A 27,370-nucleotide genomic window follows, 5' to 3' on the forward strand; every position below is an offset into this window, starting at 1 on the left:
CTGATTCAGGTGCAACAAAACAGGGATAAAAGCTGTCCAGCCAGGCCAGGAATTCCTGGCTCTTTAGGATAGTTGGCCCGAGTCCTACTAACCATTAAAAATGGAAAATAACAGCCAAGGAGGTGGTGATTAAGTCCATCGATAGCAAAAGAAAAAGGTACGGGTACAATGCTATTTTCCATGGAAGGCCTTCCTTTTGTGCCTTGCTAAAATCTAGGATAATTTATACTTATCTTAGACTTAAAGCATTTTAAAACAGTTCTAAAAAAGGGAATTTAAAAAAGAAAACACATACCATGGTCATACGGAACTACAGTGTAGGGACCTAGAGGTGGGCAAGGTTTGGGGGCCTTGAGTGTAACAGCTTGAAATATATTTTCAGCCTATCTAACCACACAGTTATCGAACATTGTTTAAATAGCCAAAACCCTGACACTGTTTTTGCTGATCGCTCCAGACTGCTCCTCCAGAATCAGAACCCAGCCTGCTGTGTCTGCCCTGTGTAGCTGACCCGGACGGATTCCTTCCATGGGCTGTGTTTTCCCTCTCCTTTCCAGTTGGAGTAGAGAGTACAGAGAGGGAAGGGCAAAATCACACATTTATTCTTCCAGGGCCTTCCTTGTAAGGTCGCCTTGGTCTGGCTATGTCCTTCAAGTAAAAGTTACTCTCCCTACAAGGCATCTGATTTTACGGGACTCTCTTCTTCTGGGTTTTGGTAATGGCAGCTTCTACTTGTTTAGATTTGTGGGCAATCAGCTGCTCCCAGCTCTGGGGAAATGAACTATCTTCTGTGCTCCCCTTTGTACAGTTTTGAGTGTGCCAGGTGTCTTCTGTTGAGACTTGACTTTTGCACACTTCCAATACAGAAACTAGACTGTCATGCTGGAGCAGTATGTAGTGCCCCAGTATGTAGTGCCCCTCTGTCATATAATTTGAACCCTAGGGGACAAACTAGACTTGCCTATGATTTCCCATCTTTTTCCACTTCTGGTCAGCTAAGGGACAGGAGGAACCAGTAATAAACTGGAGTGGCCTTCCTATTAGTATAAACAGTCACAGGGTGAAATTAGTGAAACTCTTACTCACTGTCATGCTTCATATCTTACTTTCAATAAAGGAATAAAGGTGTCTCCGATTTCCAAATCTTCTAACTTCATCGGGGCAAAAAGCAATTAGTAATTGGAGGAATGGACATGGGATTTATCTCAACCTCCCAGGACGCTCAGGCATCTCAGATTATACAATAAGAAAAAGCAGCTGGGTCTCCTCTAGTGGTATACAGAAGTCTGTTTCATGCCCCTAACTTCTTGGATTCCACTTTCCTGGTCTATAAAATGTGGGGATAAGTAGAACTAAATTTTTCCTAGATTTAATTCTGTCAATAAAAGCCAAGCCTTCTAAGAAGTCCTATGACCATAGCATCTTAATGTATCATTTTTAATTACCTGTAAGTAACCCAAGTTTTGTTGCAGAAAATCTAGAAAAAGTGTTTTAAAAATGCAACAAGGATTAAAATAAAATGGCCCATAAAAGACAAAGCAGTAATACGATAGACAAAGCTCAAAGAAAGAGAAAACAGAGTGCAGGGACGAAAGCACGTCTAGACATAGGGACAAACTCTTTCCAAAGGCATCCACTGTTAAAGTTTGGGCTTATTTCTTTCCATCTCTTTTTCAATGCAAGATAATTTTGGTAATTCTGTGTATTATTTTAGTGCTAGATTTAAATTTTTTCAGTGTGCTGCAATGCATGTACTTGTATATGGCTTGTTACATCTTTAACCATTTAATTCAGGATAAATTTGTTAGCAGTATAGTTAGCTGGGAATGTGGGAACACTTTAAAGGATTTCTGATAAATTTTACAAACGACTGTCCAGAGAATTCAGAACTGTTTATATGTCCAACAGCCATGTAAGGTTATCTGTAGGTCATCCTTGATAACCTCTGCCTGTACACCGAGGGACAGAGTTCATATTCTCCATGAGATACCTACCTCTCCTGGAACAGTTGTATCTTTTAAACATACAGAATATGCAAATTGCCAGGAAAACAAAAATCACCAAAGACAGAGTAATTATCCAGGTTCTGCTTTGACTCTGTTCTAAATAAAACAAAAAGTCTGTAAGCTGGAAGAAAAATTACCAAAGAACACATTTATGATTTTAAAAAACAGTTAATTCTGCATTTATGAGCATAAATACCTCCCAGTCTCAATGTCTCTACTGTGGGAAACCTGCATAAGTCAGAATATTAACCTATTTGGGGCTTGGTAGGAGGTGGGTGTTGGGGAGAAAAAGGTTGCAAACTTGAGAAGCAATGAGTGTATTATGCATTGTGAGTTTCTGTTGTTTCATATTATAAAGAGAGTTAACACACTGTTACAAAGGAATAATTATGACTACAGACTATCCACAGCCCAGCATCCTCCTTGGAGGATGAAGGGAGAGCAGAGTATAGCCTTGGCTTGGAGAAGACAGGGGCATAGAGAAACAGGGTAAGTGCAGAGGGGATCAGTGGAGCGGAGTGAGAGGTGACAGGCTAACACCAGGATAATAGAGTGCTTGATGCTCCTCAGAATCACTGCAGGAGCTGGGGTTTTTTCCAGCATCTTTGTTGGAACTATAATTGTTGTAATTAGTATTAAAGGAAGTAGGACCCCAGAAGGCAGAAACTTGGAGACCTTGAGTTACTCAAGTCAGAACCTGTTAATCTTGTGATCTACCTTCTGCCATAGAGTAGGAGCTAGCATTAGAGCACACAGGCCGATTCAAGGTGAAAAGGTGAAATGGCTATTTTTCATATAACAGATGTCCATTTTTATGAACGTACTCTTTATTAATTATATTCTGTAACCACTAAAACATTGATCTCTACACATATTGGTATCATTCTGAAATTGTATACCCATATAAAGAATGCGCAATTAAGTGGAAATGTTGACTTTGAAAGTGTTTTCATATGCATACTTTTCTGGGACCCCTGGGTGGCTCAGTCGGTTAAGCGCCTGCCTTAGGCTCAGGCCATAACCCCAGGGTCCTGGAATTGAGTCCTGCATCAGACTCATTGCTCAGCAGGGAGCTTGCTTCTCCCTCTGCCTACTACTCTTCCTGCTTGTGCGCACTCTCTCTCTCTCTCTCTCTCTCTCTCTGTCAACTAAATAAAATCCTAGAAAGGAAAAAAAAATATGTGCATACTTTTCCTCCTGAAGAAAATCCTGCAAAGTATAGCATTTTCTTACTTCATCACCCTCACTTCCTCCACTGTAAAGAGATTTTACCAACATCACATAGTGATTTACAGCAGAATTTAGCAAGGATTATTCAATTCCATTAAATTCCATGCAACCTGTATTGAATAGATCTAGACTCTAAGATCATAACTCCCCTTACCACCCAATCTGGGCTTCCTTTTCAAGTGCTGCTGTATCTCCTGGGTAAGACAAGTAGAAAACTGTGATTCAGAATAGAAACCAAATTTCTTTGAAAGAGTGATATCTAGGATACTAGTAGTGCTTGACCTCTTTCCTGCCCTGCTGGGGTAGCTCCTGCCACACCTCTCTTTCTGGGGGGAAGTGTGGACAGACCCTCCTCCAGTCTCAACAGGCCAGGGTTAACTTGGGAATTCAGAGGTTCTGAAAAGCTTCTTTTGTCAGAGATGGAATGGTCCTGATGTTTTGCTTTGTGTAAACTAAAAATTAAATCTCTGGTTAGAAAGATGGATCATGGGACGCCTGGGTGGCTCAGTTGGTTAAGCAGCTGCCTTCGGCTCAGGTCATGATCCCAGCGTCCTGGGATCAAGTCCCACATCAGGCTCCTTGCTCCGCAGGGAGCCTGCTTCTCCCTCTGACTCTGCCTTCCACTCTGTCTGCCTGTGCTCACTCTCTTTCCCTCTGTCTCTGACAAATAAATAAATAAAATCTTAAAAAAAAAAAGAAAGAAAGACGGATCATATGTGGTCTTCAGACCATATCTTCTTGTTTTTTGTTGTTTTTTTTTCTACACTCCAAAATGAATCCAATCCAAATGAAGCAACATTTGAAAAATAGAATGTAAGCTTACCTAGATTTTACAGAAAACTAACATTTTTATTTGGGAGAAAAAGAGGAGCTTCAACTACACCCCAGTTTTCAGCACTCTCAAAATGACAGCTCTACACAAAGGGAGAAGCATCCTTCAGTGTCTATTAAGCTTCTATTTGAAGGCCACTTGACCTAAGGACAACTCCATATTCTTACCTCTAAATCTCACTACGTAGAATTACTGAACCTCCAAATCTGTTATTCCTAATTTTCACAACTAGAATGATATGCTTTTGTTTTTCTTTAATATCTCACTTATTTATTTGACAGAGAAATAGTACAAGTAGACAGAACAGCAGGTAGAGGGGGAGGGAAAGAAGCAGAGAGCCTGACATGGAGCTTGATCCCAGGACCTTGGAATCATGACCTGAACCAAAGGTAAATGCTTAATCGACTGAGCCACATAGGTGCCCTGATAGAAATGTTTTTTAAAACACATGTCCCACTGGCTCAAATATACTTAATAAAGAATAGAGAGCTGCCAATATGTCCTATGATATCAAATTGATAGCTTAAGGGTAAGGGGATCAACCAGCCCACTTAGAAAGTCAACTTCTGGGTGCATGTGCCATGACTCTATAGAGAATAAACTAGAAATATCTTAAAGAGTTTTGGCAGTTAACTATTACTAGAGGTTAAAGAAAAAAGAGCAGAATCAAGTGTACATTTAGTGTTTCCAATGTCCTTTGGTGATTGTTTCCACCGAGTTCCCAGAGCGTGCTTCCCCAGCATCTACCAGAGCCCCAATTCTAACTTCTTACTGTGCCTGAAGCCTCAAATCCCCAGATCCCAGGACCTAAAGCATGTGTCAGGCACAGCAGTAAACAGGAATTGAGGATGCTTAGGCTCAAGAGTCACCAAATCATGTAGGTTCCCCCTTCATTTCTAAAGCCCTGAAACCATGAAAAGGAAATCTTATGGGAATAGTTTTTGTTTCAATGAAGAACTTTTGTGTGTTTGAAAGAAGGAGGTTGACTACGATCTTCACCAAAAGTATTCCTGTAGTATCTACATTTTCGAAAGTACTAATCAAAATTCTTTAAATGCCAACCTAATTTCCCTGTTTGATAGTTACAATCTCTATTGCTATATTGTTATAGCCAAAACCAGTTATCCAACCCTACTTGTAACTTACCTACTACATGCAGTGTTTGGGTGGTAAGTAAAGCGTATTTGCTTGAAGAAATATTGCATAAGTATTCCCCACTGTCTGAAACTCTAAGATCCTTCAGAGTCAAGAAAAAGTCACTCTGGTTTATTCGCTCTTTGTTCCAGGAGACTCGGGGTTCATAGATGGTTGTATTTTGTGAGGACCTCAGAAAGTAAGCCAGTATAGAGGAGGTCTCTCTTTCCACTTTGGACCAAGTGACTATGAAGTCTTGATCCAGTAAAAAAATACTATTTGTAAGTTCACATGAAAGTGAAAAATCTTCACTTTGCTTTTTATGAAGGTCATCTAATAATGGGATAGAAAAGGAAACATCAATGAAAATACAATTTTCAAATGAATTTTCTAAATTATACTTAGAAATGCTTTGAGAAATACCTTTGGAAATAGTTTCTTGAAAGAAGCTGTGCCACTGCCATTTTAACACTTACCATGATTAAGTTTAGACCTTCAAAGAGGCCTAAGCCTGGGCTAGCTAGTGAGGTGACACTCCTGGTTTCTAACTCCTGCAGCCTGATAGCACTCAAGAATGTTGCTACCAACTACCAGGCTTTTGAACTCAATGTTGTTCTTCTTTTGACCCCTCAAACGCTGGTATTCCCCAGGACCTTCCTCCTTTCCCTCTGTCTACTCTTTAGTAGTCTCTTCTGGTCTCAACTGCTTCTTAATCACTCTCTGTGCAAGTCTCTTCTCCTGACATTAAAGTCTATTTCCAGCTGTGTGCAGGTAAGCCCCCATTGGACTGAGCTCTGTGAGAAGAGGGACTCTGCTGGACATTCTCAGCTTGCTCCTCCACATCCAGCTCTATCTTGTCCTTCCAGTTCTGCAGCTCGGTAGCTGACCTCTGTGCACTACCACGACTTCTTCTGCCTAAGCTCTAGACTCACTCACTTCACACTCCACCTGTGAGAGAGTGATGCCAAAACAAACCTATCTAAAATGCACATCCGGGTCTCTCCAATACTTCAAAAATCCTTTTTTGGCTCCATGCCACCTCTGGAATCCTGGTCTGCTTCCTGAGCAAGATCAAGGCCTTCCGTCTAGTTTTTGACTCCCTCTTCAGGCTTATCTCTTGCTACTTTAGCTTCACCCTCTACCACTTACACTTCTACAAATACAGGAGACACTTACTCCTCAGTGCTTTTTTGTTTTTTAATCTGGAATGCCTGTGTTCTCTGGAAATCCCTGCTATTCCTTTAAACTTCTGCACATATGCAACCTCCTTAAGCATATATTCTCCAACAACCCTGTTTATACCCAACCACAGTGAACAGAATTAATTGCTTCCTTTGTATGCTACCTTCCTAGTTTAGTGTTTACAGGATTGTACTAGATGCTGTGGATCCAGAAATGAATATGAAAATGAATTCTTTTTTTTAAAAGATTTTTATTTGACAGAGAAGATGAGAGAGAGGGAGACAGCACAAGCAAGGGAATGGGGAGAGAGAGAGGGAGAAGCAGGTTCCCATCGAGCAGGGAGCCTGATGCAGGACTTGATCCCAGGACCCTGAAATCATGACCTGAGCTGAAAGCAGATGCTTAATGTCTAAGCCACCCAGGCACCCCAAGTGTTCACAGTCTGCCAGCAACACACATAGCATATAATGACTCCTCAGCAAGACAACATAGCACTGAACCTAAGGAACTGTGGATGCTTCTGGATACCGAATTCTGAATAAACATGAGAAAATACGATTTTCCTTAGAAAATATTTACAATTTAGTATGAACATTTCCAACACTTTCCCATGGTTCCATTGCTGCCTGGAAAAGTGAACATTGGGTGACCATGCCTTCAATACGGATTATGTAAAGGTGGTGAATCACTCTTAATTTAGGGTCTTCTTGCAAGCACTTGAGAATATGAAATTCCAGAAAAGAAGACCAAAAAGGATAGCTGATCCCCACTTTCTCCATGAAATAGGGATTTAGTAAAACATTTTGCTTTGCTTCTAAAATGTGGAACATTTTTCTTGAAATTGGATAAGATGTCAAACTAATTTTTCCTCTTAATCTTAAATAGTAGATGATGTAGATATTGATCAGAATTTCTGTTTGTTCAAATAAATGAGAGGAAGGGGTACTAAAAATGCTCATGCTATGATAGAGTTGTTGATAAAGCTTAATGGGCTAATACTATGTAAAGAGAATGAACAGAAGCAATAATACTAGTGAATTTTTATTTAGTTGAAAGATTGGCAAGCATCACAGATTATGACCTAATAGGCAAGCTTTCTTCTCAGATATTTGGAAGTGCAATGCAGGTAGAAATCCTATTTGGAAGTTGAATCACAGAGGGTGCTGGGTGGCTCAGTCGTTGAAGCATGTGCCTTTGGCTCAGGTCATGATCCCAGGTCCTGGGACTAAAGCCTGCATCGAGCTCCATGCTGAGTGGGGAACCTGCTTCTCCCTCTTCCTCTGCCGCTCCTTCCTGATTATTCTCTCTCTCCTCCTCTCAAATAAAATGAAGTTTAAAAAGAAGATAAATCATAAATAAATATAATAATATTTTAATAACGTTCATGAATAGGTTTACTACTTTCCATTTCACACATCCTACACCTAGCAGGTAGGAATTACTTCTATTTTACTAGTGAGGAAGTAGTGTTCAGAGCCAGTAAATAGAGTTGGTCAGCCTCAGTCTTCTCACTGGAGCAGATGCATTTTCGTTCTTTTGTGTTCCATTTTTTCCCTATAAATCAATCCTCATTTCCTCCCAGCCTCTGACATAGCACGTACACACAGAAAGCCCAATGGAGCCTACCTTTCATTGTCCATCTCCCTGTCCATGTTTGGTTCAGTAATGGGTTTTCAATACCACATTCATAAGATAAATTTGATCCTGTAATATTTATCATACTGACAACATGAAGAGGATCCAAAGTTTCGATTTCTCCCTTATTGCTTTCAGAGATGGTTGTGTTCTCTGTTTTCCATGAGATATGTGGATGAGGATAACTTGACACACAGCATATTAAGAAGCTCTCTGTGTTCCTCTTTTCATATTTCATCACAGGTGTGACGAAAGCTAGGAGGGAGAAAGAGGGACATATGAGGGACTGTCAGCTTCTTCTTAAGCCATCTGTGCAGAATACTTACTACTTTAATACCCATGAAATGAAAAGCTGAGCTTAATGAGCAAATATTGGCACTTACTAATGGAAAAACAAAACCAAAACTAAATAGAAACTTAAGATATACTGTGTTTATCTATAAAAAAAAAAAAAAAGCATTCATGGATATTTAGCATAGCAACTAGCAATCTTCATTCTCTAGCAAGAGTTCTAAAAAGAGGGGCGCCTGGGTGGCTCAGTGGGTTAAAGCCTCTGCTTTCGGCTCAGGTCATGATCTCAGGGTCCTGGGATCCAGTCCTGGGAGAGACCCTCACATCGGGCTTCCTGCTCAGCAGGGAGCCTGTTTCCTCTCCCCACCTCTCTGCCTGCCTCTCTGCCTGCTTGTGATCTCTGACTGTCAGATAAATAAATAAAATCTTAAAAAAAAAAAAAAAGAGTTCTAAAAAGAAATCTAATGACCTCACTGAGCAACCAATAGAAACTAGAGTTCATGCAACACTCTGAAGTCTCCAGGTAATAACTCAGAGTCTTTTTAATTCTTTGTTTACACATGGTTCTTAGATTTCTGAGTCAAGGTCTGAAGCAGCTAAATGAGACAGAGGAAGAAGAAACAAGTGCTGGATGTAACAGCCCACTAGAAAATGCCCCTCCCCTCATAAATAAGTCATAATATTAATACAGACAAGAAGAAAGCATATAATATTAAAATTACCCTTAAGTAAGCCAATAGTTTAACATTTTTAAAAGATACCATATGGGCAGAAATTAATGCTGATAAGACTAAGGGGAAAATGGATGCTCTTATGCTGCTGGTCAAAGTAATGTATTAAAATTTTCTGATATTTTACTTTCAGATCATTTCCTACTATTAAATACAAGAATGCCCCTCACAACATTTGTCATGTAAAACACTGGAAATACCTGAATATCTACCTGTAGAGGAATGGGTGCATCAATTATAGCATGTCTATACTACAAGATACCATGCATTTAAAAATTGAGGTAGATTTGTATTTATTGACTTGGAAGGAAGCCCACAGCATACTCAATTAAGGAAAAGGTATTTCAGAAAAACATGGAATGATATCCTTGTTATGTTTTGGAAAACCTCATATACTTACTTACCTCCCACCTTTAGTACCACTTTATTTATGAATGTTCTAGATGTTGTTCCCACATAGCATAAATAAATTCCTTCATCCAGAAGGCTTAATCTTCTTAAAGATAAAGAGGCATTCCCTTTGTGCATTTCTCCATGGAAGAGGGATGTCCTGTTCGTGTATCTGTGATCTTGCGCTTCCAAATGGTCACTGCCTTTGTAGTATGAGTGAACATTGTTATCTTGATTTTTCCAGTGAATTACAATTTCAGGCTCACTTTCAAATGAGCAAGGGAGAATTATATCTTCACCAAGTCTCCCAATGACTATTTGCTCTTCATCAGCAGTTATAAGATTAGGGGAAGCTAAAAGGAATGTATCTAAAAATCAAGAGCAGGTATGAAGAGAATTAGTGATGGGTGCTTATTAAGGGCTCCATCAGGACCACCTAGCAGAACTATCCTGGGTCTGCAGCCTGATCACTAACAGATCATACCATCAAGAACCTTGCTAGTCTGATTATTAGAAACAAGCCATGAAGCTTGCGTTCGAGTTTTTGTAATTGTGTATTATGTATACAAAAGACTCCTCCTGATTTTTATTCCTGGACACATTCACTTTTAACATCTACCATAGCAATAACCAATTAGTTTATCCAGCTAACTAGAGTCAGCAGGCTCTAAAAGATTAGAACTCATTAAATTGGTTTCATTAGAAAATATTTGGACTACGTAGAAGACAATGCTTGATTCGGGAATCTGTTAGGAATATGCAGACATTAGCTTCAAGCAAGGGAACACATGAGGGAACACTCCTCCTGCTCAGGAGGAGTCCGAAAGGGGAAGTGAAGTGACTCATTTATTTTGGCCTTAGGACAGCTCTCCAGATATCCTATGAGTCAACTGAAATATAGTAAAGGAACATTATTCTGGATGTAAATGTGGAAGTCCGGTCACCCTGAGATACATACACACATATATATACATAAATATATATTTATAATTTATACATATAGTTTATTACTAACTTCAGAAATTACTTTTTTAAAGAAGATGGATTCATCGCAATCAAGATTTCTGCAAAGAAAATATACTTAGCCATTTCATAATCCTTGAAGGCAAGATCCAGCTTCTTTGACCAATTCATAAAATATGTTAAGTAGGTTATGTACCCTATCTACAGATTTTAGAATAATAGAGTTGGAAAGGGTCTTATCTTATAGATGATGGAGTAAATTCCTTCCACCCTTAGGCAAGACCACCTACGGTGGAAGAACTGAGCGCTCCTGTGGCTTATCACAGTCTTTCTCCTCTGCCTCCTCCTCTGGATCCCTTTCCACTGTGTTATCTCCCACTCCTCTCCCTCAGAGAGAATTAGTTTATTTCTGTAAAGAGCAGAGGGATTGCAAATATTTTGTTGAGAGAAGGACAAGGAAAGGTGGGGGGAAAGGAGTGGTTTTTGTCAATCTCCCTAATTGCTCTACTAAGCACCTCTAATATTCCCTTAGGTAATTGAAAATGCTTGTCACAGGACCAAACAAAGGGGATAATGCCTTCTGTGAAGTGTTAAGTACTAAGCTTACACTTGAAAAAAAAAAAATCAATCATCAATCAATCAAACTTGGCTTTCCAGTGACTTTATATTGGTAGCAGATAACTGATTAGAAAAAGCCTTACAGTAGACAACGGAAAATACCATTTTTAATCTTCATGCAGGACCTCTACTCTGTTTTCCTGTTTCTCATTAAGTGATCTTTTAGAAAATTTCACAATGCGGGACACCCGGGTGGTCATTAGCTAAGCTTTTGCCTTTTGGCTCAGGTCATGATCCCAGAGTCTTGGGATGGAACCCCGTATCAGGCTCCTTGATCAGTGGGAACCCCGCTTCTCCCTCACTCTCTGCTTGCCACTCCCCTTGCTCATGCACTCTCTCTCTCTGTCAGATAAATAAATAAAATCTTCAAAAAAGAAAGGTTCACAATACTATGGCTACAGAGGAAACTGCCCACTTTGCATTGTGTGCTCATGTTCCTAGCTCTGAATACAAACAACTAACACCTGGGTGTATTATAAAGGAACTCACCGTGAAATCCGCTTAGAGATGGTACAAGAATGAGGATGATAGACAGCACTGCCTGTACCTTCATGTCTTGTGGAGGTCATACTAGTTATACTATCAAAGACAAGCAAAATATGCATGTTATGGATTTCAAATGCAAACCAGAATTGGGATAGAAAGAGTGTCTGACTATAGGAGATCAGTTAAAGAAACTACAGTACATCCACACAAATCATTCTTCTGCAGCCACTAAAGAGGATATTGTAATAGATGGTTCAATGGCATGGAAAGAAGTTCTTAACGTTATAGGAGAAAAAAACAGAATACAGTGTAACTTGTAAGTAGCATAGTCCCTTTTTAAAAGCACATACATTTTTGCAGATCAGAGACAGATATGACATATCACTAAATATACATTAGGATGTTAACTGCAGAACGGATTTCACATCTAAAGCAGTGCCTACTATAGAACTGGTATTGAAAACTGGTCATTGAATGAATAAAGATCTGATATATGTTCAACAGTAGTTCTCTGGATAACAGTTTCTGTTATTTTTAAAGCTTTCTACAATGGACATGTATTTTGATAGTAAATATACTAAAAATAAATTCATTTAAAGATTAACACCGATGATGTTAACTATAATGTTATTTATAGTCACACACAAAAACAAAACAATATCTGGAAATATATTTTCATGTTTTATAAGAATAGTACAAATCATAAGTCAGTGATTAAAATCATGGTTCTTGGGTGCCGGGGTGGCTCAGTCAAGCGTCTGCCTTCGGCTCAAGTCATGATTCCAGGGTTCTGGGATCAAGACCTGCATCAGGCTCCCTGCTCAGCAGGAAGCCTCCTTCTCCCTCTCCCACACCCCCTGGTTGTGTTCCCTTTTTCACTGTCTGTCTCTGTCAAATAAATAAATCAAATCTTTTTAAAAAATAAAATAAATCATGATTCAAAATGAGTATTTCAAAATCTAAAACAGATAAGAAAATACAGATGGCAAACTATATACATACAATATAATTCCAAGTAAGTAAAATATAACTGATTTTCTCTGGTGCTGGGATTATAGATAATTTTTACTCCTTTTAAGAAATATCTTGTTTAAAGAATAACATATAATTAGTTTTAAAAATCTCTAAAAGAAAATTTTAAAGAAATAACTTGGGATCCACATGATTAAAAAGTTGTGTTATAACTATATTATAGGATATGAGATTTAAGAATAATTAAGACTATTCTAAAAATATACAATTACAGTCCTTCATCGCAGCAAAATTAAACCTGATAGAATAATTTCTAGTTTCATCTTTACCTTTTAAATACTAGAAGAAAATAATTGTATGTATGGCCCTGGGAGAGGGCCTTTTTTAACAGGACTATACATTTTTTATGATAGATAGATCTACATAAAAATTGGAAAAGCAACAAGAACATATTAAAATACAAATAATCAGGGAATACATTTGCAGTATGACAAAGTTATCATTCCAGTAGCTCAGAGCAATAGATATAATGTTTGGCAAAGCAAAAACTTGTAAAATAACCTTAGTTATGAAAATAAGACTTTTCATTTTTTTCTATTGATGTATTTGCATGTTAATGTATGAAAAGTTGTGTCACAATGATTATTTCTGAATAGTAAGATTACAAGTAATCATTAAACTCATTTTCTGCTATGAACATATGTAAATATGTAATAACACTTTTTATCTTTATAGGCTACTTGATAAAACAAACAAGCAAACAAGAATTAAGCATTTTTTCCCAAGCAACAATTAATTTAGATCCACCTTGCTTAATTTAACTTTGGGGCATTCCATGTCCACTATCTTACTATATAGGTTCACTTTCTCATTCTTCATAATGACTCCAATATTTGCTAACTTTTCTTGAAACTTCCAGTATTTCTTCCCCCCACCCACCATGTCTCTTTCAGCTGATGCTTTTGCCTTCATTAGTGACAATTATGGATACTCCCTCACTCCACCACCAGTTGAACCAAGCCATTAACAGCTGTGTCATCTCTTTCTGTCTCCCCTTCTGCTCTTACAGAAAGCCACATCCTTCACTTTTGCCCTGTTTCCCATATTTTTTATACTCAAGAGATCTGTCCCTGCAAATATATCCCCTCTTCTACTGTATCATCAGTTTCTCTCTCTCCACTAGATCAAGCCCCTGAGCCCCAATAGGTCCCATCTTAAGAACATGGAAAAAGCCCCATGATATTCTCCTCTGGCTCTTGATTAGCTATCTACCTATGTTTTAGCTCTATTCTAATTCTAATTCTTGAAAGAATTGTCTAAGAGACCACCCCCATTTCCCTTTTACTATTTCCTCTCAATCCACTGTGGCCTCTGTTTATGTGACAGGTCATAAACTGCCCCTGTCAGTGTTTCCAAGAACCTCCACGTTGTCAGGAACAGATAGGATTTGTCCTCATCTTACCCAGTCTCACAGCAGCATTCAACATAATGGGCCCTCATCTCTCTGATGGAAGATCCTTCTCTTGTTTCCAGCCAACTCATTCTCCTGGTTTTTTTCTTTTCTTTTTCTTCTTCCTCACTGCTGTTCAGTCTCTGCTTTCCCTATTTATGTAGAAATAATGGAAGTTCTCAAGTCTGATACTATCTCTGGACTCTCTCCCTAGGTGAGTTCTTCTATTCCATAGCTCTGAATGTCATTCTGTATGTGAAGGATTCTGAAACTTATCTGAGTCAATGTCATATATTCAATTTTCCATCTGACCTGTCCATTTAGATCCCTATAGGCCTCACAGAATCAACATGAGCCCTTGAATTTTTTTCTCATTCCCTTTGCCATTGCTCCCTGCCTTACCCCAAACAAGACAACAAAATCACTCAGAATTACTCCCAGTCATTTTGTTAATGGCCTAAAACTCCATTATTTGTGCACTCAGCAACTCTACCATTACTGTCTCTTCAAAAGCCACTGTCATCTCATCCCTAGATATCTGGCTGGTTACTGCTTACAGTCAGTCCACTATCAGTGCAGGAGACAACAGTCATATTTTTAAAATGTAAATCATTCCATGACATCCTCCTATTGAAATCCCTTCAGTGGCTTCCCACCATACTCAGATCCAAATTTTTAACCCTAGCCCACTAAGCCTTCCATACTCTGGCCACTGGGCAAGCCTGCCCTTCCAGCCTCTCCCATAAAAGCCCTCAACATACATTCTAAAAAACTTGTGAACACAATCCTCCCAATTCAAGGGTCACCATGAGCTGAAAATTAGGCTCTTGAGAGCTATTTAATTCATGTCTTTTGAATAAAATGACAAATTACAGTAACCCATTTATCATCTAAGATAAAGTACTATGAATAAAAAAACATACTCAACCTCTTCTACACAAATGCTTGATTTAGCTCTGTTGAAATAATTTCAGCATTCAGCTAAGTGAGGCAGTTAATGAGTATTTGGCCCTATTTTTATGCCCAAGTTTTATTTTTAGACATTTATTTTCTTCCCCAAAAGCAGCAGAAATCATCCACCTTGAATTAAACTGAAGTTACCCAAGTTGCAATCAGCACCCTTACAAAAGGGTTCAAATGTTAGAAGCATCTTGTTCTGGTACATTTTGGCTGGATTCCAGATGTGGGGGAGAAAGGCAGAGAGGCAGCCTCTGTAATGGAACATGGCAAAAAGAAATCCAGATGCTAAGACTAATCAGACAGAAGAGAAAATTGAGGCCATTCTACAAGCATAAAACAAGGAGAACAGAACAACTACCCCTGGACCCACTTTGACAGCGACAGACCACACTGACTGCAGCCAGCACTAACTGTGACAATAATGACAAACTTCACTTGCGTTCATGCCAGACTCTCTAGCCTGCCCATCAGTGACACTCAAGACTAGACCTGGCTCCTAACTGCTGGCCTAAATGTGACTGAGCTACATTGCAAGTCAATTTGTTTTTGAAAAACAAGAATGTTTCCTATAACTTGCAACATGCCAGTTTCCTTTATGAGTTCCTTCAAGAAAAGCAGCTTCCAGGGTGTACATTCTCCTCTGCATTGTTTTTAAATTCAGTGCCTCACCATAGTGTTCTTGGCTCTGAGCCAGTCTGTGAAAGTCATAACAAAAGGAAACTCTTTGTAACATTGTAGGGATTTCTCCTAAGCATCCACTTAGATTTTAATAGTATTAACTTTGTTAAGACAGAAAAGAAGAACAAAAGAATAATTTTAGGATTACCCTCTCTTTACTCAAAAAAATCTCACCTAATGTTTTACAGTGGACATCCACTCCTTGAGGATTCATACATTGGGTTGAAACTCTGAATCTCTAGGGGTACTATCTTTGTTTCAGGCTCTGTTTTTGTTTGTTTGTTTGTTTTTGTTTGTTTGTTTGTTTTCTGCTGTTGTTGTGGATGGAGGACTGGGTCTTTGTAACAGGGGTAAGGTACACAGTAATACATTTTTGTGGAGGAGGAGGGGTGCAGCAGCAGAGCACTAAGAGTGAAGGAAAAGGGGAAGTGAAACAATGAAGAAGGGAAAGTAGATACCAGGTTGTGATTGCCTTGGGCATAGCTTTAGAACAGAAAACAGAACCACTTGCTCAGATCTCCTAGTATCTTCTACAGAACCACATATCCGTCAGAGAAAAGGAACTGAAGGAATTCATTTACGGGTTTTCCCCATGAGGCTTTAACTCCCATGTTTCTTCTAGTTGTGCACCTGGCCCCTCGGCCATGGAGGACAGCCATGAAGGAAGCCAGAGGTCATGCCTCACAGTATGGTACCCTGAGTCTTGAAATACAAGGCAGGGGAAACCAGTGCCTCTGCGAGTGTCATGGAAACTTGTGTCTGGACTGTGGTCACTGCAGCTCACACTGTGGTGGGTAAAATTGTGGACACGCTGAGTTGGCCTCCCCAGAGAAGGCGGGGTCAGCACCTGACATTTAGAAGCGGGTCAGTGGTGTTGGGGTAGGGGTTCTCTCTGTCCACACAGTTGACGGCCCAGGAAACAGGTAAAACCAAGAAAACTCAGAAAGGTTCATAAATTGGGTCTAATAAAAGCAGCTATTTTAGAAATTCTATACATTTAATATCTGATATTTTGTACATTAGCAGGCCATTAGTCTCCTGCACAGATCCCCTGTGATCAATTTTACTAAACGCTGCTTGGCTACTGCTACATTTTTCAGAGGATTGTCCTTAAGTGATGAAAGCTGTGATTCTGGGAGTTAAACACCTTCCCTACTCTCTGCCCCAGTCAGTGGTAGCTTCAAGTCAAGAAACCTTTTGTGGTCCAGAGCTCCTCCCAGGGAATGAAGCTGGGACTTCACCGGAAGCCATATCCCTGCTTAGCTCCTTTTTCTGCCCTATCCTGTTCGCACACTTCTTCACATTTTCCTTCTAAAGACACTCTACAAAACCTATCCAGGGTTGATCTCCTGGAAGCAGAGCCCACAGAGCCTGAGACAAAGAATGTGAGGAAGAGGGGTACTACTATGCCTCCAAGGGCCATTTTCCACTTTAGACTGCATCACAAAATGTTCCTTCCTGCCAAAAGGGTAAGTTATACAATCCGCCTCAATAGTGCTATATACAAGAAAGAATATAGCTGGACAGAGTGGTGGGTTTTGTTTTTGTTTTTTTTTTAAGCAAAAATGCCACACAGCCAAGACAACAGACACAAGAAAATGCCAAGGTTAACAAGGCAGATGGCAGGAGTTTTGTTGAGCATATAAAGGTAGTAAACAACTGAATAAGACTCCATTAAGTGAAGTGAGTTCTGAACATGTGCAGATGTAAGGCCAAGGACTGATGAAAAAAGTCAGGGCTCCGTCTATAAACCACTGATAGATGCCCGTGGCATGTCAAGTGCCTCTGAGAAGTTGGTCTGCCCTTTCTGTGTACTTGTCCTCTCGCCAGTCCAGTGAGTTAGCATCACTAAATAATTTAAATGTTAATTGACTAAATGTGAGGACAAGACAAACCTGGTGTTTCCCCAACAGCTAAGTTGAATAAGATGAATGCTCTGGAAAGATTAAGTAAGAGCAAGTCACAAAAAAAGACAGAAAAAAAGTCTGCTATCGGATTAGGTGTCAGAGAGACAATAGTAAAAGACTGAGAGCAAACTGTGAAGATCTAGAAGGAGCCAAACTCTTATAAAAATCTGAGTACCAAGTTCTCTGGCCACTTTCAAGAAACTGGATAGTACGCTACAAAGGCTGTCTGAGAAAGAGAACACAGGAAACCAACAGGGCTTCATGCTCAGAACAATGCCTTGACCCCGTCCACTCAAAAAACCTAGAAAGTAGTAGATGAACACCTGTTATTTTAACTTTAAAAAACATTCAAAATATATAACTTAGATACCAAGTTTTTTAGCTAAACCAACAACGGGGCCTGATTGTGCCAGATGTAAGGCTTTTGAGAAAAGTACGGAAAGCTCTGAAGTGATTTGGTGACCTCTCGCAATAGACGTGTGGGACCCAGTATCTGTAACACAGAGAGGAAGCAGTAGTACCTGGAGGGTCAAAGGAGACCTTCCTTAGGTCAGTTTACATTTATCACTCAATGTCGATATCAGAATCCCATCCGATAGTTGTCACGGCTGCTATATTTGAATATATCTATTGCATGGTAAGTGATATAGTCAGTCACTCATTCTCATTAACCATTAACCATTTTGACTCGATCCCTGTGTCACCCTTTCAATTCCAGAAATAAAGAACTCCTCCTTGCACCTACGTATAGAGGTGCTGGGGTTGAGTGACCTATAACAGAATTGCTGAATCAAGGATTTGGTGTAAAAAAAAAAAAAAAGGCAAAACAATCTTTACAAGACTTATTCCTAGCTGTGTAGATTGCTTAGTGTTTTTATTAAGTGATGACTTGTAGAGGTCTGCTTTCCGGCAAGTGCTTGTGCCTATGGACACCTGAATTAGTGGCTTTCAGTCCTTGGAATATAAAACTATAGCTGACTCAACTGGCTGGTGCACAAGACAGGGAAGACTGCTGGCTTCAGTCTGCATATAGTGCTTAGTGGGTCATTTCAAAGTATAGTGGTTGTGAGGTTGACTTCCTATCAGTGAGTTTTCTCTACAGTTCAGAGTTAATTCTGCCAAATAACCCTTGTTTATAAAGCTCCATTGCTTTAGCCCTATCTTCTACCTACAATCCATCCTTTGACTCCGACCATATTAAAGTTCTGAAAAACAAGAGAAAATGAAAAACCTCAAATTTATCCCAGCCTCCTAGGAAACAGGATTAGATCATTGTTTGTATGGTGTTAACTCTGTCATCCATCAAGCTTAACCATCTTTTTTGCCATGGGAGACATACAATTTGAGCATCTCCTATGGGTCACAAACTGTATGGGGATGAGTTAGTTCCTAATCTCACAGAGCTCAGGCTCTACCAAAAGATTGACGGATCATATAAACAAACAAATCATAATACAGAGATACAGGCAGCAATAGGAAATCCCATGAGGTGCTATGGAAGGACAGAAGAAATCTCTTGAGCTTAGTGGGGGCAGGGTGTTAACAAAAGCTTCTTGAAGCATTGGGTTTTGAAGGACAAAGAGAAGCTGCCTGTGGGAAGGAGTACAGGGAAGTGGAGGAGGGAAGATATTTTCTAGGCAGACAATAAAACAAAGATACAGCTGCAAGAGAAACATAAACACCAAGCAGGCCATGTGGAAGAAAAAATGCTGGAAAGGTGTGCCAAGGCCAGATCATGACTGTTCTTGTAAGACACACTGAGAAAATAGGAAGTTAATGGTCAAATCAGATTTGTCTTTTGGAAAGATCCCACCAGTGGGATTATAAGAGACAAATAAAAGGAGCCAGCCTGTAAGCAAATGTGAAAGGAAATGATTTAAAAGCAAACTTAATAACATGAAATAGATAGAATGTGAAAGCACACCATGGTAGACACTGGTACCATTTCCCTTCTTTGCTAACAGAACTCCTCTGTTCAGCCCTGTGTGAGACTTGGCCACCTCTAGCCAATAGAACAATGGAAGGGTCTAGAAAGGGTACATGAGACGGCCATATTGGCTCCGTGTGGGAGGGGGAGTCCTTCACATTTGGGGAAGGAGGAGCCAGGGTCGTGACCACCAGGAAGAGTTGGAACCTAGTCAGAACTTCCCAGCTGTACTGGAAGTGAGTTCAGCAACTAACTACGTTTGCACGACTCAAGTACTGAAACCCAACTATAATGTCTGTTTGTCTGCCTTTCCCTCCTTGTAACTCTGAGCCCAAGAGAAATAAGAGTGTGGCCAGCTTCTTGCACTGCTTTCTCCAAAATGAACTACTGAAATCAAACTGAAAAAAATTTTTTTGGACACTGTTTTGGACAATGAGACATAAGCAGAGGTCTGCTGGGAGGATTCCTGTGGAAAATTTTGTGTCTTTATAAGAGGAATAGATGCAATAGCAGAACTTCATGGCAACCCCCTCCTTCTGCTTTCTGAGCACACATTTCATGCTGTAGCTGCAGGAACCACCTTCCTGATGTGAAGAAATAAGTGTGAGGATTAACAAACCAACATAACAAGGATCATAGAAATGATAGAAAGTCAGAAAGAAATGGGATTTATAATGATATTGTTGAGTCTAGCTGTTCTGGATCTTCTACCTTTAGACTTTGTGCTAACTAAGTAATATATTCAATATATAATATAATATATTTATATATAATACATATATAATACATAGATATATATTATATATATAATATGTAACTAAGTAATATATTTAAACTGTTATGACTTGTCCCTACAAATGTCTCCAAATATTCTAAAGTGACACAAAAAAATATGTTTTTTACCTGTTGAAGAGCTACTGACACAGGAAGTTCCATTTTTGTCTACATAAATAAATCAATGAAAAAAAATCTCTCTTCCCATCACAATAAAATATTGACAGAAGTTTTGTCATATGTTAAGAGTTAAGTTAGAGACATGCATTTTCTTGTTAATGGTGGCAAAACCTCATTTAATCTTGGAGCTAAAGCAAGTGTCAGTTATGAGCCATTGGAATTTTGTAGTAAATTTAAAGTGCCTTATGTTTTTTGTAAGAAGAGGTTTCTAACAGCAGAACACATTAACCTTAAAATTCCCCTTTCTTTTTAGTATCAACATTAAAAGTAAAATACTGATACTCAGCTGAAGTAGTAGTTTGCAAAAATGATGTTTTCTTTTATACAACTAAAAAAGAGTTTGGCTATTTCACCCTCCAAGGCCCCTGCTTGTCCTTATTTCTTTAAAAAAAAAAAAGAATAAATATTTATTTTCAAGGGGCTTTAAAAATAAGGCTATGGGGGTAGTAAAGTAACTTAATAATACACAACTAGGACTGGCATGTTGGTAGAAAGAGTGATTTTGACAAGTTCTAACGCAATGATGTGTACTTCAACATTCTAAGTTTAGTATTGAATTTATAGTTAAGACTAGAGACGGGACAATATAAAAGTTTTAAGCTGGTCTGTAGACCTTTTGAAAGCAAAGTACATGAGTTTGACTCATTCATACACATGGCTCCACTCAAAGTTCAGGCTGTCCTAACACACCTGGTAAGTCAGCCTCTGCTCAGTTCTATGTGTTTCTATAGCTAGGAGGTCTCCCAGGGGACTTCTGAGTTCAGTAAAGACACTGGAACATTCAGGGAGGGAGAAAGGAAGAGAGACTGCTGGTGGGCGGGGGGGAGAGGGGAGTTGCGGTTTGAATGGAGGGAGAGAAAGAGAGGAGAGACAGAAAGAGACACAGAGAAACAGACTGTAACCAGTGATGATAGGATTCTTTAAAGTGAGGCATCTTTTTTATGTTCTCATCTGTTCAGGCAGTGAGATCCAGGCCCAGCATGCTTTGCTGTAGAATGAGGACTGTTCCTCCTTGCCTTGGCTTCCCATGCTTACTTTCCAAAGGTCAACTGCTCCCTTCCTTGAGAAACATGAATGACCTCATCTGCTCTCCTCATATCAACCCATCTTCTCGCTATTCCTCCATGTCCCAATTCTGTTCTCTCTTCTCTTCCCCAGACCTGAACCCTAACCCACCCCAGCTCTCCTTCTCTTTCCCCATGCCTACAAACACACTGAATAACATTCCTTGACCCCGTTTTTCCCTCAAATTGTGACCCCAATTCCCAACAAACTTCACCCCCTGAGCTGTACCTGGGACCTTATCTACTGCTACTCCTTCTCACGGTGTACTGACTTTAAAAATCCTGTGAATCAGATCCCCCCTATCAATCCTGAAACCATTTTTGCAAAGTCCCAGTGACACAAGTGACAAACTGAAGGGCATTCTTAAATGACATGAGGGGACATTTGACTCCTCCGTCCTTGACACAAAATGCAGTGTTGTCTACATTTGTAGGGATCTTGGGTGGGAGGAATTGGCAGGTCAGAGAGCAGATGATGTGAACATCTAAAGATGGATGAAACAACCCATATGAACAAAGTTTACAAGGAGGTCCTATCTGCTAAAAGAAAAAATTTAAAAATTATAAAATGTAGTTTTCTCTTTTCTCCTGAATTTATTACTTTTTTGGTAATATTAGCAGGTAACATCTCAGTGCTATTAAGCATACAGTAATGTTATATACACTGCAAATCTAAATACAATCGTGTGAGATGTTATAATTTCCATTACAGAATTGTAGATGAAGACACTGAGGTTTATATAGGCTAAGTAGCTTGCTCAAGATTACAGTGAATGCAACGTCAGGACTTTAAAAAACATCATGTTCATGACTTTGGGGCCCTCTATTAACCACTCTACTCTGAAACTTTTCACATGACATCAGTGATTCACCACCTCTAGGTCATTCCCCAGAGAACCAGCTATCAAGGAGCAAATGGTCCCTTCCAATGGTCCCTTTAGTCTTTTTGAATCTTGACCTTTATGGGAGTTTCGGCCCCAATTCTAAGAAGCTATTTTCTCTTGGCAAGTGTTGATGGCAATTATAAAACCATGTATGGTTATAGTGATTCTAAGTTCACTTTCTCAGTTCTCCAGATAGCGTTTCACTTTCTCAGTTTTCCAGATAGGGTTAACTGTGTGTTCTGTTAATTAATAGTAGCCTCTTTTACAGTGCCCCAGATTGGATGATAAATTATATGGTTACCCTAGTATGTACCATTGCTGTCTTAGTCTTTTTTAAGCATTGATTTCAACATGTAATCAATCTGCTCAAAGTCAAGAGCTCCTGCTAAATGCATAGAGAATATTTCTGTCTGCCCAGCTACCCTGCCTTCGGGGGAACCCTTCTTCCCCATTTCATTTCATTCTGGGAAGGGGGTTGCTGCTAGTCTGTGTTGGCAACAATGTCCTACTCTATCATTCCAACCAAGGACAGGCTAATAATCCAGGTGGGGCAAATCATGGCAACCCATCCAAACAGTGGGCAAGGGACCCAAGAAAGGCCAAACCACTTCTGAACATTAAATGAGAAGACCTTTCTTCCACTAAGGCTTCTAGATTGGGAGACTATGTTTGAAACTAATGCCAGCAATAAACTCCTGCCATGGGAAGAGAACTGTTTGACAGAAAGAAATCAATCAATGGCAGGGGGTGCAGACAGAGGCAGAGGATGAGAGCATAATGGCAGAGTGCACCCGAGCGGACAGAAATGCCTGCCAATAAGCACATCGTTATGGCCTTGGTTCCCACACTTCTTAATTCAATTCTGTAAACTACCCCAGTATCTTTCCATTTTATGTGTGCTAACCAAACCTCTTTTTTTTTTTTTTTTTGTCTAAGCTAATTTGAATTTGGTTTCTAAAACTTGCATATAAAATTGTCCTGATACCTAATCTCTCCCAAATTTACCTTCAATAATACTCAAAGATACAAAATATTCAAAGATATGAAAAAATTTTTCAGAGATATGAAAGATATGAAATATCTTCAAATATTCAAGGATATGAAAAAATTTTAAATTAGATCCCATTTTTAACCTGGCAGAATGACAGGTTAGATAGATAGAGACAGGTTACATTGAGAGACAGATATCCACACACATACACATATGTATATATACATTTAATATTCAGCTCTGGAAAGATATTGGAGACATATCTTTGGTGATGGTATACATTGATATATAACTTTCTGGAAAGCCATTTGGCAATATTTATCAAATGCTTTTAAAACTATGAGACCTTCTGTAGTGACAAGCAACAGATTTAAGACTTAAACAAGAAGGAAATGTATTAGAAAGAGACCGGGAACTCCATAACTGAAGGATGAATCTCCAGGCTTCAAAAGAGCAGACAATGCCGGGGAAGTCAACAGCTCAGGTTTTGTTACACAGTGACTCAGTTCCAGTCAACTTCCTCCTGACTAGATCATGGTTCTACTTTCCAAACTGGAGAGGCCATGTATTGGTTATATACTTCTCCTCTTAGGAAAGCCAGCCATGGTAGGTAGAGAGGGCAACAGATTATAGGCTCTACAGTCAGCTCATTGGTATATTTCTATACATGAACCTTTGGCTGCCCAACACATGTAGCTAAGGATGTCTTCACTTACCATCACCCAAATACTCTATGAACAATGGCCAGCTTACTTACCTCCTTTGCTGTGGGAAGCATTCCAAGTTCCAGAAGTTGCCGCATTCAGGAGTAATAATAGATATCACGAGGGCACTGCTAAACAAGATCAGCACTTCTCAAACCATCTACAGTAAAGAAACAGTAAATTTTGGTTTCTAATCTGTCATGGGAAAATTCACTGGGAAAATGTAATAAAGATGAATTGCTAGATAAATGAAATTAAACATAAAATGTGAGCCTTGATTTTTTATTATTATATACAATAGGCATAGAAATCTAGATAGCAATCTATCAGAGTAATTTTAAATACTCTATTTCTATACTTCTTGCATCATGAACCAGTAATAAACAGCTCATACACTGGCATGAGCCCACCGAGCCCCACTTCGAGTGGTTCTACTTTAGGATATATTTATTCCCCCTCAAATTCTGCTTCAATCTATGGTCCAAAATGAGTACCATCACCAACATACTCTACATACTAATGTAGATAGAAGACATTTTGTTCTAAGTCATGACATGTCAAGCAAAGAAACAGACCATGGTTTTTCTATCTGCCACTTCTCCCTAAACCAGAGCTAGTATTTGTGTCTTCCCTTTTCTGTTAACTCTTCTGTGATCTCCTTACCTTCTGGCAGTCCCTTAGCTATGTTCACCCAGTGGGGTAGCCCGAACCTTGACCTTTGAACTGTTTCCGTTCTTTGTGGTCTTACCTAGGATCTTACCAATGGTCTCCCCCTACCCTTTCCCACTGAGAATATAAAATAAAGGTATCCATTATGTTCCTATCATACTCCTCCTAACTGCACAGCAGTAATCATAGTATTCTTACTAGGCATGGTCAATCACCCCAGATAATACAGTATCTCACTTTTCTGCCATTTTCCCCCTGGCATGAAGAACCCTGACCTGTCTTAGTTTCTAATTTAGAAGTACTACATGGCATGTTACAGATGTTTAGTGTGTAACATACAGTGTATGTGTACCATATAGTGTACGTGTAACCTACAGTACTACCCTGTAGTACTGCCTACAGTACTACCCTGTACTGTTACAGGGTAGTACTGTAGGTTACACATTGTATGTTGCCTCCAGTCCTCAGGTACTAAAAGGGAGGATGAATGACACTAAAAGCCTCAGTGAGTAAAAAACTGAGAGTAGCTTAGTTAAAATTGTTAACTACCTCAGTCCCTCCTCTGTCCATGGTTCCTAGATCCACATCTTCTAACTGTGGGGACACAGTTCCTTATTTGGAACACTGGTTCAGAGCCTACCCAGTCTTCCGTGAAGTAGCTATGTCATCATGTAGAAGGTGCCCTGGAAGATTGCAGGGCTAAGTTTTTAGAGACCACTCCACCATGTTAGAAGGCTTGTGGCATCATTGATAGAAAACATAAAATAAGTGAGTTACATTTGAATTAGTCCATGACTTGCTTTCTTTGCTTGTGATCAAGGAACTCCCTTCAGAGCCAGTCTGGGTAGGATAATGACTGAGTCTGAAGCATTCAGTAAGACTGCAGTTGGTAGTTCTGGCAAAGGCACAGCCAGGAAGAAGGGAAATACAATCCTTTCTGTAACAGAAGCAATTACATATAATCCAGCAAAGAGCCTACATGTCTTTGTTAGGTGTGATGTCACATCAGAGATGTGGGCTGATCTCTAAGGCTGACAAAGTGAGCACTCAGCTGTGGCACAGCCTGATTTGCTTTGATGAGGGAAAGGCTGTGTGGTCGAGCCTACACAGAGTCTATCTAGACTTCTATGGCCGCCTTATTCATGTTCCCTGTGAATGCTCACCAGAAAGCCTTCACTACAGAAGAGGCTCTCTATAACATGACCAGGCATTGGTGGAATCAGTTCAGTTCAATCTCCTTCTCATTGCTTGCCAAATGGGTCCTGAATGGTATATAAACAGTTCGTTCATGCAATATTTGCTTAATAGAATACCAGAAGGCACACTTTGTTGTAGATAGTGGATCCTTGACCATAGGCTCCAAAACTCAAGTATCTTCTTCATAAACTCTATACTATTTATATACCTAAACACAACTTCTGAAGGAATGCCCTTGGCCAAGAAAACCAAACCTTTCTCAAAATCTAGGAGCTTTTATTGCAATTCTATTGGGATTTGCCATGGATAACACTCAGTATCCAGAACTGCCTCAGTCACTGTGTAAATTTCTTCCAATGAGGAGGCAACACATGGACAGAAGTTATAATGAGACTCAACACCTGATTAAGTAATAATGTGTTAGGCAGCTTTTCTGGTACCAGCTCCATTCTTTCCATGGCTCAAGGTCCTGACAGGCAGACCCGTCAGGGTTCCAGCTTCCATGAGGTGACCTCATCCCTAGGATTCCATTGTATCAATTCCTTCACCATAGAAGTGACTTCCTATTGTTCCATGAGATTCTTACTGTCTCATCCTTGATTTCCCAACTCCTTTATTACTTGGATGCCTGCATTAAATTTCCTCTGTCGTAAATAATTGAAGTGGATGCTATTTTCTTAGCCTCTACCTGTAGGCCAGCTAACTTCACTTACACTGGTCTCTGCAGGACTATAATCTACACATTTTTTTTTCCTCTGAGTATATAATGAGAATGTATATCCTTGGAAAATTTTGGAATCCCCAAATTAACCAGCTCCCTGACCTCTTTTGTAAAGGCTAGAGTAGGAGGAGAGCCAGATGGTAGCATTTTGCAAACCCGATGCCTTCAAAATAGTTGATCCAAAGTAATACTACATCCTAGGATACTTTCAAGGGCTTGAGAGAGGCATATATGAATATTCATACCTTATTCTCAAATAGTTCCTTGGCTTAGTCACTGCAATACTGATGACAGTTGAAGAATGAAAGTTGTTCTTTATGTCAAAAAACTGGGTTAGGGGCATTAAGGAGGGCATGTGATGTGATGAGCACTGGTTGTTATATGTAACTAATGAAACATTGAACACTACATCAAAAACTAATGATGTACTATACACTGACTAACTGAACATAATACAAAACTAATGATGTACTGTATGTTGGCTAATTGAATTTAAATTTAAAAAATAAGTAAAATTTTAAAAAATTAAAAAGTAAAACCAAAAACAAACAAAAAACCCCAACAAACAAAAAACAGAACTAAAAACCTGGCTCATCAATTTAATTCCATGTTTAATTTGAACCAAAGATTTCTGCTTGTCTGACTATTTCCTGAGTCCTGAATATTGCACTGCCTTTGGATTTCTGACCACACCCGCTTGGAGTCTGCAATCAGTTGCTTTCAGCATGACTCCTCCTAACTCTGCTGAATTTAGGGATCCCATTTTCACTGCATCTCTCTCCTCTGCCGTCTCC

The 27,370-nt window shown here is 39.4% G+C and overlaps 1 protein-coding gene across 1 annotated transcript in view; it reads right to left on the reverse strand.

Annotated features, from left to right (window-relative positions):
* Nucleotides 1-27,370, reverse strand: part of HHLA2 (HHLA2 member of B7 family) — a 139,406-nt gene that overhangs the window by 2,455 nt on the left and 109,581 nt on the right. The window contains exons 4-9 of the mRNA XM_059388138.1: nt 24,043-24,149; nt 11,502-11,591; nt 9,446-9,799; nt 8,011-8,274; nt 5,215-5,535; nt 1,995-2,102 (exon numbers count right to left, since the gene is read on the reverse strand). Coding sequence (XP_059244121.1) covers nt 1,995-2,102; nt 5,215-5,535; nt 8,011-8,274; nt 9,446-9,799; nt 11,502-11,565 — 1,111 coding nt within the window. The 5' untranslated portion in view covers nt 11,566-11,591; nt 24,043-24,149. The remainder of the gene's footprint in view (nt 1-1,994; nt 2,103-5,214; nt 5,536-8,010; nt 8,275-9,445; nt 9,800-11,501; nt 11,592-24,042; nt 24,150-27,370) is intronic.

The sequence above is a fragment of the Mustela nigripes genome, chromosome 2 (genome assembly GCF_022355385.1).
Source record: "Mustela nigripes isolate SB6536 chromosome 2, MUSNIG.SB6536, whole genome shotgun sequence".
NCBI classification, from domain to species: domain Eukaryota; kingdom Metazoa; phylum Chordata; class Mammalia; order Carnivora; family Mustelidae; genus Mustela; species Mustela nigripes.